This window comes from Neofelis nebulosa, chromosome X, assembly GCF_028018385.1.
Source record: "Neofelis nebulosa isolate mNeoNeb1 chromosome X, mNeoNeb1.pri, whole genome shotgun sequence".
In the NCBI taxonomy this organism is placed as follows: Eukaryota; Metazoa; Chordata; class Mammalia; order Carnivora; family Felidae; genus Neofelis; species Neofelis nebulosa.
The window spans coordinates 124,236,544-124,247,776 of record NC_080800.1 but is presented as its reverse complement, the minus strand read 5'-3'; the positions used below and the strand labels follow the sequence as shown (position 1 = coordinate 124,247,776).

The window sequence follows — 11,233 nt, the reverse complement described above, 5'->3', positions numbered from 1 at the left end:
CAACTTCCAATCTCTAGCAGCGGTTATCAAACTGGCTTCACCAGATATGGTCTGTTACAGACATGTATTTCCAGACCCCAGCCCCAGAGGTTCTGACTCAGTAGGTCTAGGCAGTAAATCCTATAAGGTGATACCAGTGGTTTCTGCAATGCTATTATGTGTCCTGAGTTCCCTGGACATCCTATAATCTGTACTTTTGTACATAACACGATTGTATATAATGTGTATATTCTGATACTAAGATATCTCAAAACTTTAGAAGTGGATAGTATGTATTAAGAACTAGATAGAACCCTCAGAAGCACAGAAAGGAGTTGGAGTACAATCAACAGGTGGCTAAAGGGCCATGGACACAAGTGTTTCTGGACCTCATTCCTTTACCAGGATTTGAAGCCCATTCACCCCCAAATGAATTTTCTTTAAAAAGCCACAGGCCAAGATGCTGCTTTCTTTCCCCCCACAGCAGTTGTGATGGGTCCACCACGGATGGGGTAAAACCGGCCCTTTCTGTCCCAGTACCCCTCAGAGCTGCCACCAGTTTGAACATCTCCAGTCTATAATTATTACATAAAAGCTTACCCTTGACAACTTTGTATATATTTTATACGGTACAGAGGCAAACATGTTTAAAAAAAAAGATGTTAATAAACTTACTATTCATTGAATCAGGACACGTCAAAGTGGCATTACAAACACTTTTTTAATGACAACAGATGGTAAATTTATACAAATACAGGCTGGAATATAATGGATACAAAATCCACCCAAGTAGCAGTTAGAAAAGTATCACTTACAAAAGTAAATCTGATTCAAGTGGCTAAAGAACTCAAGCCCCCCATTTCAATAATTACACACACCTTTCAAAATAGTGCATCTAAACTCTGCCCCTAGTCAGGGCACTATATTCAAAGACTACAGAATATTCAATGACTCTACTGAGTTAAAGATTCTAACATCTCCAGCAAGGATGTCAAAAGACATCTCGTAACAGGTTCACTATGCAAAACTCAAACAAGAATATGTGAACGTTCTTTGCAAACTGTAAGGTGCTGTGCAGATGTTGTTAGCTACTGCTATTATTCCCGTTCAGTGAGATTTCACTGAACTTGAGAAGAAGGAAGACGAGTCTGTGTGACTGACAAATATGACTTATAGAACATCTTAAAAAAGAAAGCAGATACTACTCTTGAGTATATGTAGCAATGAAATAGGAAAGTGTGGTCAGGAGTGATAAGTTCAGGAATTCCAGACTATTTTAATGAATATATAAATGATTCAACTATTCATAAATTACACGTAATAGTTACCATTAGATTCCCAACGTCCCTGAAAATAATTTATTTTCTCAGGTGACCCTTTCCCTCTGCAAAAAAGAAGAAATAAATCTTGTCAAGTTATTAACATGTTGCTTCATCCCAGCTCTCACAAAACTTATCTTAAATGTAAGAGTAGAGTCTGAACTAATAAAGTTGTACCACTCTGTTGGAGGACACAGATCACTTGACAGCAGAGAAAATCTGCTGCTGACCTATAAGACAAGTGACAAATTGTGTGTTATTTTTGAACCATTTATAAACTGGGCCCAACAATGCTCTACAACTTCACTGGGTCATAAAAAAAACAATAAACATGAACTTGTCTAGAGATGAGAAAAACACACAAGATTTTTAAATCAGGATTTAAATCCTTTATTTCATGTACCCTTGGCTATCATCTTTCCTTGGGTACATCTTATTTAACTGTTTTTACTGGTCTTCTTGGGTACTCTAGATGGATATATAAAATTTATATGAAAATGGCAAATAAACATCAAATAAGTCAATCAGTTGCCTCTTTTGGCAAAGGTGCTAAGATTTTTATGATGAAAACAGTCTAATTATTACAATGCATTTGTTAGATTTCCATGAAACAGGAGGTCTTTTTTAATGGATGTTTAAATTCCTTCCATAACAACTCAAAACTGAATTCTGCTGTTACATGTAAAATGCTATCTATCCACTTGAAGAGCGAATGACAGATACATTCTACAACACACTTCATTTTTTAGCATAATGGGGAAGGAATGATTATATTCTGGGGGGGGGGGGCAAAATGGGAGGCGAGGTGAGGAAGATAATGTGTTTATCAGTAGTTTGTGCTGACCCTTCCAGTTACACTTCCTAATTGAGGTTATTCTTACAATCCATTTTGGAACGAGAGTGAACATATTCCTATCTTAAAACATTTACAAGGGCTCAATTGTAGCTTTCCTTTCTATACATCCTGAAGTATGTACATTGTGCAAGAGGAAATCCATGAGACATCTTGAAAAATAAATCTTATGTCAAATACCACATGTTATTTCAAGAGCAGCAAAGTAGTAAGTTAACAGTTAAAACCCCAGGAAAAACTCAACTGGTTTGAAAGCAAGTCTATATTGTAACAATCCTAAATATCAACCCTAGCATCCAATTCTAACTTCCAAACACTTGGTACATTTTCCAAGAGGAAATTACAACTGCTTTTGCATGAATCCCGGGTTTAAATACTTGCAGAAAAACATCCATATCATTTTCTACTCAGCAAACATCTGAAAACAAAATCATCTAACACTGGACATTAATATTTTACAAATAGCATAAGATCCCCAAAGTACAAAACCTTGGCGTTATAGAAAAGAAACTAGGTGGACAATTCTGTTGAGGCATCTAAAGAAGGGATGACCATTTAGAAATCTACCACATAGTACCCCAGACTCAAACTGGGGTATTCTACAATTTTATATTAAATTTGTACAATTTTACATGAAAACTGTGGTCTTTAAGAAAACACTTTACATTTAGAATAACTGCTTAAAGACGTTTAAAGTGTAGACAATATTTAACTATAAGCAATAAAAAATAGTCCTACAATAATCCTTTTTCTCAACAATTAAATACAGTGCCTATTTAGCTTTTATGCCTAATCATCTCCCTATTCCTTTAGTCCAGTTCCACATCAAAATAGGGGTGAACAGACAAATCAGTAATGCCAAAAACAGCAAGGGCCATTGTATTAGGGGTTACTAATAACAGGAAATTTGAACAATGAGAGGTCTAGTAAAAAGAGTAAAGGTAGAATGTACTTTTTTAAGAAAATGGCCAATAATCATTCATCTGAAAAAACACAAATAGCTGTCAGGTAGCACAGGCAGAATTTGAACTTAAACCAAAAGTTCAGTGTATTGAACTAGCATTAGGAAATGCACACAGGCTGTAAACCAAACTAGTGGTTATGTCCGGGTGGTACCATCACAGGGAATTTAAATTCTCTGTTTCACTATTCATTTTTCCAGGTGTGTTTTTAGACTACACACAAGTAGTGCTAAGTAGCTGGAGAGAATAGACTAAGGATAGTGAAGTAAAACCACAGGGTCTTTTTCTATCAGATAGGACCTCAGGATTATCTAACAATATATATCTGGGATATAACAGCTCTGATTAAGAAAGACTGACTAGGGGCGCCTGGATGGCACAGTCGGTTGAGCATCCATCTCTTGATTTCGGCTCAGGTCATGATTTCAGGGTTGGGGGATGGAGCCCCGTGTCACGCTCTGCGCTGAGCTTTGGAGCCTACTGGGTATTCTCTCTCCCTTTCTGCCCCTCCCCCACTCACGTACATGTTCACATGTGTGCTCTTACTCTAAAAAAATAAAGACCTGACTAGCGATCCCAAGAATACTTCATGGATGATAAAAATAATCTATTCTCAGGATTGTTTGTACTTCCTAACTACGTGAAAATAAATACACTTAAACATAAATTCGTACCATATACATCATTAAAAAGTAGGAGAAACTAATTGAAAGGGAGTTTACACAAAACTTGTAATTAAAGCATAGCTTCATTGTTGAACAACACAGCAAAGCAGATCATTAAAAAGTTAGTCTGAAAGCACAGGCTAGCCGGCAAAGGCTGAGTACCCAGGTAGCTACCTTTGCTTTGCTGCCTAGATCATCAGAAAGCCAGTCCTTTTCCATGAATGGGTGTGATTCAGCCTAGTTTCCCCCGTGAAATAATGTAATGAAAGATTCCTATTGACTACAGATTACGCTTTACACAAAATTTCTCACTGACATTCAGATTAAGTCCCAAATCCACAATTCAAACAATTCTGCATAGGAATTTACAACCTAAAATCTGATGACACAGACTTTCACGATAGTCAGGGAAAGGGTTCCAGTGAAGAACAGTGTGTACATCTTAATGTATCCAGAGGAGTGAAACTTAAAACCAACCAAAAGACAAAATGCTATAAAACATTTTTGGTAGTGAGATAATCAAATTCTCCCCAGAATGTGTCACTAAGTTAACATACTTACTTGTGACCAACTTAACTTTTTCAAATTCTCATTTGCAGATGAGAGGTTCATACAGTTAAAACTGATGATACAAATCATTGTATTAGAAGGATCAAAATTTACACTAGTCAAATGTGACTCCTTCAGATTGATTTTTAACATGTTCTCAACTTTATTGAAATCATCAATATCCCAGACGCATTTACCATTTTTAAAAATCAATTTAATGCTATCAAAAGGTGATGTTCAATTTAATCCTGTTTGCCTTCACGCCACTGTCGTGAGCCTTCATTCCAGGCCACATAAACAAAGAGGGCCAACACCACGTGGACGGCGACCACCGCAACAATAGCAGCATAAAAATAGCTGTCCCTATTGGACATCCCAAAGGCGCCTATCAAGAGAAAAAAAGTTTCCATTTTATTCCAAAATTTATCAAAGCGCAAAAAACAAAGCATACTAATTTTTATTAGGTATATATTTATTTAGCTAGTCAGGCAATTAAAAAGTAATACCTTGGGTGGTGATAAATCATGTATTCATTTAAAGATTTGAAAACCTTCTATACACAAAGACATTATTCTAAATGAAAACTGTAATTATCACTTCACTTAAGGACTTCAACATAAAAAGGGGGACTTTATTTTCTCTTCCTACTAATGTCTGCCACCAAAGGGACATTCCCCCAAATTCCTCCTCCCATGTCAGCCGACTCTTGCTCTCAGAGGTATAGTAGAAGAAAAGACCTGCAAGCTATTTCACAGAAAACCATCCACAAATACACTGTCAAGCTAAAATAACTGATGAAAAAGTTAACTTCATGAAGGAAGATTTATTTGAACAACATGATTTTTGAAAAGCAATACAGGAACAGATGGAAGAAGCAAATGAAGAGTACCCAGCTTACAGATATAAGGAGATCACAAAAACACAGAGTCTTAAATATACTAAGGAGGAAAAGGTCTTGTTTTATCATCTAGGATTACCTTCAAAAACATAAGATTTAGTCGTGAAATACAACCCAATAGGTACAGTGATCATTAAAGCTGTGAAGAACAGGAGCGTCTTCAGGGTAGATGCTAATGAACTTTCATTTCTGGAACAAAGTAAACAAAGAGAAAATCAGAACCTGCTAGGCTATTTCCAACTGTTCTTGTGTCCATAACCACTATAAATACCCATAGAGAAGACACTGGAAACCCTGGCCCTGCCTTGGAAGCAGTGGGCAGAGGAAGAAGAGTCGACTCAGGGACTCAAAACTGGAAGATCCTAGAGACCCAGAGACCATTCAAGAGACTGCCATTCAGATCCAGTGTGAGAGGAAGCGTCAAAGTATGAAAGTGGTTTGTAGTCTTCAAAATGCTATAAAGTGTACCCTAATTACCAAATTTATAATGGAGGTAGCAAAGGAAAAGATACAAAGAAAACAACTAATGAATGTCCACAACTAATGAATGTTCATTCACAAAGCATCCTATGGAGGGCTAGCTGGATACAGTACAAACAAGTTATGAGAATCTCCAAAGAAAAAGCAGCCTAGAACAATCTGGATGTCGTTAAAGGAAACTTACTTTAATTGCTTTGTTATTAAATAGCTACAGTACAACTTAGTCTTCATGTAACATGGATGCATTAAAAATTTAATGTCAAAACACCTTCTATTCAGTGAATTCTGTCTGTCCATGGCTATTTTTAAATCAAGGAAATATTCCAATGGAAAAAGTTTTGTTCCAGAGTACAATAAAACTATTCTGGGGGCACCTGGGTGGCTCAGTCGGTTGAGCGTCCGACTTCGGCTCAGGTCATGATCTCGCAGTCTGTGAGTTCGAGCCCCGCATCGGGCTCTGTGCTGGCAGCTCAGAGCCTGGAGCCTGTTTCCGATTCTGTGTCTCCCTCTCTCTCTGCCCCTCCCCTGCTCATGCTCTGTCTCTCTCTCTCTGTCAAAAATAAATAAACATTAAAAAAAATTTTTTTTTAATTAAAAAAAATAAAACTATTCTGAAGAATGCAATCAAGCTTTTCAAATTACATAAAGAAAAACAAATCTGATAATCTGCTACTTAAAAACATTAATATAAGGATTAACATAAAAGCACAAACAAAACCGGATAACATAAAAATATCCATAATAAGAAAATGGTTTCACAAATGAGGTCTATCAATATATGGACACATTAAAAAGAATTCTGACTAGGCACCTGGGTGACTCAGTCAGCTGAACGTCTGACTTCGGCTCAGGCCATGATCTCACAGTCCATGGGTTCAAGCCCTGCTTCACAGTCTGTGCTGACAGCTCAGAGCCTGGTGCCTACTTTGGATTCTGCATCTCCCTCTCTCTCTCTGCCCTTCTCCCACTCACACTCTGTCTCTCTCTCAAAAATAAACAAACATTAAAAAAGTAAAAATAAAAAAAATAAAAAGAATCCTGACCATTTCTCAGAAAGTATTCGTGTGACAAATGAACAAGGCAAACTACACTGTATCATGTATATCCGGGGTCTGCAAAACAAGGCATGAGGGCCCAATGCCTATTTCTATAAATAAAGTTTAGCAGGAACACAGACACACCCACATTATGTATCATCTAAGATGGCTTTGGGGGCACCTGGGTGGCTCAGTCGGTTAAGCATCCGACTTCAGCTCAGGTTATGACCACAAGGTTCGTGAGTTCGAGCCCCGTGTCATGTGCTGACAGCTAGGAGCCTGGTGCCTGCTTCGGATTCTGTTGTCTCCCTCTCTTTCTGCCCCCTCCCCCACTTGCACTTGCTCACTCTCTCTTTCAGAAATAAATAAAAACATTTAAAAACAATAAGATGGCTTTGGAGCTAGAAAGGACAAGCTGAGTCGTGGTGCTAGACTATATGGCCTTCAAAAACCTAATATTTACCATCTGGCCCTTTACAGAAAAACTTCACGAACCCCTGACACATGCTATTCCAGTTATGTTAAAAATGTGTTTACATAAAAAAGGACTCCAGATCAACATACAAAACTAGTTATTTTCCCATTTTAAAAAATGTTCCTTAATGTTATCTCACGGACTTTTCAATAAATAAGTAGACATATGCCAGCATTTGTTCTATACATTGTTACAAATGAGCAGCACTACTGAAAGCTGTAGTAAGTTTCCAGCAACCCTAGACACATCTGTACCTCACACCTACTACCACCTGTATTGTAAAAGCAGTAAACCCTATAACTTTAATCATTTAGCTTAAGGTCTTTTTTGTCCCTTAAATCTAACCACCCTCAGACCACCTTAACACACTTCACACTTTATGCTTATACTCAACATTTGGACTTAATTCTCTTTCTGGTAATCCTCAGAGGCTCTGGTTTTTATCTGTATCTTTAGGAAGGAGACGGCCCAGTCTTCAAGGTCCCCCCCCCCAAAAAAAAAACAGCCTCTCCTCCAAGTATCTTTCCTGATTACTCCAGCTGGAATAATTAATCGCTTTGGAACCCAATTACAGTTAGTTCCTACCTGTTATTACAGCACTCAATGTGCCAGCTTGTTTCCTATATAGTCAGTCCTGCACATTTCTTTGGTGCCCTAGAAAATCCAGCCAAAGGGGTTCCTCTAACTGTGTAAATTATTAGCTAGGAGGTTTCTTTCATCCCAGAAAGGAAAGGAACATCTCAAGTTTCTGGTCTACAAACTTTTTTGACTATTAATCCTTTTTAAGTTTAAGTTTTAAGCACAGACCCCATAAAGGCATACTGATTTTTTAAACAGATTTATCTACAAAAATATTATCAATACATTCCTTAAAATACAAAACATATGCAAAAATAGATACTAAAAAAGTATAAGGCTAAAAATAAATTAATGTAGAAGTTCTAATATTTTCTTTCCATATTTCAATGGATCATCTTTTAACACATCCTACTACGGTGATTACTGAGGTGTACCATTGTCATCTAATATACTTATGCGCCCTTAAACTGTTTCCCAGTAGTAAACTTTTACAAAAATTTATTGTGTAATCTTCATGAAGAATATGAGTAGTTCTTCAGTAGTTCCACAAAACTTCAATGTCAGTATTTGACCCCTTCTTTTATGAACCACAACAAAAAAACATGACCTTCTTGGTTGTTTCTATGGTGAGTTAAAGCATGGGTTTTAGGTATGCAAAGCTAAGATAGCTAACCTGATAAAGAAACAAAGACTGAGAATCCAGAGAAAGGGAGTGAAACTGGTTTGGTTCTTGAGATTATGTCTCTTGAATGTATAATATCTGACCTGGCTTTCAGAAAACATTATTACTGAAAAGATGATAGAATACCATATAAAAATGTGTTAAGGCAAACAAAATCATTTACAATCCCACAACTCAAACATAATCTTTTCTTTTCTACATGTTAATCTCTAGCCCCACAGACTCAACGTCAAGCTTGCCACAGAAGGGAACGTGATAAGCTGTACCTGCTTAGTGCTTGCTGCAGAAGTTCTTATGAAGTGGGTAAACTCTAGGTGGTTTTAAAAGTATGGGAGCAGTAAGTTCATCCTGAGTTATTTCTTTGAGGCCCACTTGAATTCTGGACTTTCCCATTCTTCATTTCTAACAAGTCTCAGTTAACACCCAATAAGAGATACATAGAAGAAACCAATTGAGTGACATCAGTTGCTTTGTTTCAGAATAATTCACGTGCTACACATAAGCTGGCTTGTGCAGGCAGAACTGCCAGGTGCAGTGGGGGTGTGGCTGGAAGCCAAAGTGAAAATGTCCTAAAAACAATAGAGGAAGTTTGCTAGTTTTCAAAAGTTTCTGTGCTTAACTTTATATATACTCTGTCCTATATTTGTGAGGTCATAACCCAGAATAAAAGTCAAATTTTTGGAGCTTAAAGTAAAAAGTGAAAAAGGGTTTACTATGTTCCCTTCCGTGGCAAGCCAAGACTTCCACTGCAAGTAGATTACACTGAAAATTCAATTAGGAAACACTAGAATCAGTCTAGGAGGGCTAAACCGTATTCTTAGGGTACTTGACAAAAATATCTGTTGGTATCCTCACTAGTAAACAACAACAACAATAATAATAATAAACATTTAGAGTGACATCGTAAGAGACTGAAAAATGTCACAGGGTTCCAAAGATCACGGGCTTTGGAGTCAGTGCAATTGAACAAATGTCAGATTTAACACTTACTAATTTAGTGTGGCCTGTGTGATCTTGGGCAAGTGACTTACCCTGAGTCAACTTCATCTTCTTTAATGAAAAAAAAAGGCAAACCAAGCACTTACTTAATTTTGCTAACGTATGTAATCAAAAGCATAAGTTGAGCCTGGCACACAGTATGTCATCATCAAATGGTAGCCAACTTCCTCTCCACCCTCTTGCCTACCGAGGTATCAATGGCTAGGTTAGTCGGCCAGAACTACCATTCTACTCAGCCACCAACCCCCATCCTACTAACTCCCCCAAGTGAAGCAGTCTCAAACCAGGGACAGCCCCTACTCCCCTCCCTTCGTTCATTCATACAGCAAACATTTAAGCCCCGACGATGCAGGCCCCGTAGGGGACACGGAGATGAAGAAGGCCGGGTTTCTGTCCTCAGGGAGCTCACCCTGCAGTGGGGAGAGATTGCAGAGAGCAAGATGGCAAAACAAGACGACAGCGAGAGGAAGTGCTAGAACAGAGGCATGAACCGAAGGCCCACCGACCTCTCCCCTATGACCCCGGGTCCCTGCTCCCGTGCGTGTAGATGCTGCAGGCCCCAACCTGCGTCCCTTCTCCCCCACCTCGCACCCCTCCCCCAAGGGTCCACACCTCACACCCACCGCAGGCCAGCCCGCTCGGCTCGAGCCTTCCCTCACACCCCACTCCAGGCCAAGGCCAGGTCGCCTTGCGGTCGGGGCCCCTGCCCGGCCTGGGCCCTGCTCCGGACTACCTGAAGTCGGGAGGCTGCAGCGCGTTCAGCGACGCTTTATCAAGGCGCTCCATAGGGCAGCCGAGCCCGCAAGCAGGTGCTCAGAGGCGGGCTGGGCTCAGCGACCTCGCTGGGTCTGCGCGACTGAAGGCCGACGGAGGCGAGCCACGCCGGAAGTGCCGACGAGTGCCGGGCGGCGGGACGCATTGCGCAAGTGCGGCGCGCCCCGGTGACGTTGAGCTGCGCCGGCGCGGGCGCGGGCGCAGGTGTTCACGTGACTTACCGGCCGGGGCTCCGAGGCGCGCGCCCTGCCAGGAGCTGTCTGCGCTCCAGGAACAGGCCTGGCGAGTAGCCCAGCCACTCCACGTTGAGCCGGGACTTGCCTCGCAGCATGATCCTCCGGGGTGGGCGGCGCTGCCGCCGCCCCCTGAGCGGGTGTGAGCACCTCTGGTCCCTCTCAAGACCCCTGCCTCCGAGCTGCGGTTGCGAGGCTACCGGAGAAGACGAGTCGCAAAGAAGGACGACCAGGCAGAGGACTGTGGTGCTAGGCAACCAAGCAGTTTCCGAAGACAACACAAAAAAGCAATGCACGTTATTCCCCAGCCCTCGTGAAACGCCTCATTGTTACCAACAGTGAAAGTCCAGCCGTGGGAAAGTGGGAGGAGTTAGTTTGACACTCACCCGAGTCCGTGAGCTAGTCAATGTCAGAGTTGAAAGAGCCCTTACTGAGAGTGACTGTTCAGGCCTGACGACACCGGTGACCCCAACTTCCACTTCAAGTTAAAAACATTTTGCAGCTGCTCAGAAAGCCGCCAATGAGACAACAGGGACTCAAATAGTAAGGAACAGATGGCCCTCCGGGGCCCGCGCAACCCGAGAGAGGTATAAACGAAAACAGTGCTGTAAGCCTAGGGTCAGGCTTGACAAAATAACGCTGCCACTGGCTGCTAATAAGAGGACAACCCTTACATGGTCAACTCCTGGAAGGGGCCGCTGACCACACATCTATTTTCTGCACCACATGGATACAAAGACCACATCTGA

At 40.6% G+C, this 11,233-nt stretch overlaps 1 protein-coding gene across 2 annotated transcripts; it reads right to left on the bottom strand.

The window, feature by feature from the left end:
• Window positions 1-681: 681 nt before the first annotated feature.
• VMA21 (vacuolar ATPase assembly factor VMA21) lies at window positions 682-10,972 on the bottom strand. Of its 2 annotated transcripts, XM_058712593.1 has the most exons (4): window positions 10,871-10,972; window positions 10,473-10,733; window positions 5,305-5,414; window positions 682-4,712 (listed from the first exon to the last, which is right to left on the bottom strand). In XM_058712593.1, exons 2-4 carry the CDS (start codon window positions 10,580-10,582, stop codon window positions 4,570-4,572), a joined length of 363 nt encoding a protein of 120 aa, XP_058568576.1. In that variant the 5' UTR covers window positions 10,583-10,733; window positions 10,871-10,972; the 3' UTR covers window positions 682-4,569. The 2 variants fall into 2 exon arrangements, with proteins under 2 accessions (XP_058568576.1, XP_058568578.1); XM_058712595.1 differs by lacking the exons at window positions 10,473-10,733; window positions 10,871-10,972 and adding an exon at window positions 10,211-10,393.
• Window positions 10,973-11,233: the final 261 nt, after the last annotated feature.

Bases quoted from the DNA above. Each gene is read 5' to 3' on its own strand.
- VMA21 (XM_058712593.1), bottom strand. From the start codon at position 10,582: ATGCTGCGAGGCAAGTCCCGGCTCAACGTGGAGTGGCTGGGCTACTCG. The intron at 5,415-10,472 runs GTAAGTCACGTG...ACTTTGTTCCAG, and splicing joins GCGCCTCGGAGCCCCGGCCG to AAATGAAAGTTCATTAGCAT. The intron at 4,713-5,304 runs GTAATCCTAGAT...TTCTCTTGATAG, and splicing joins TAAATCTTATGTTTTTGAAG to GCGCCTTTGGGATGTCCAAT.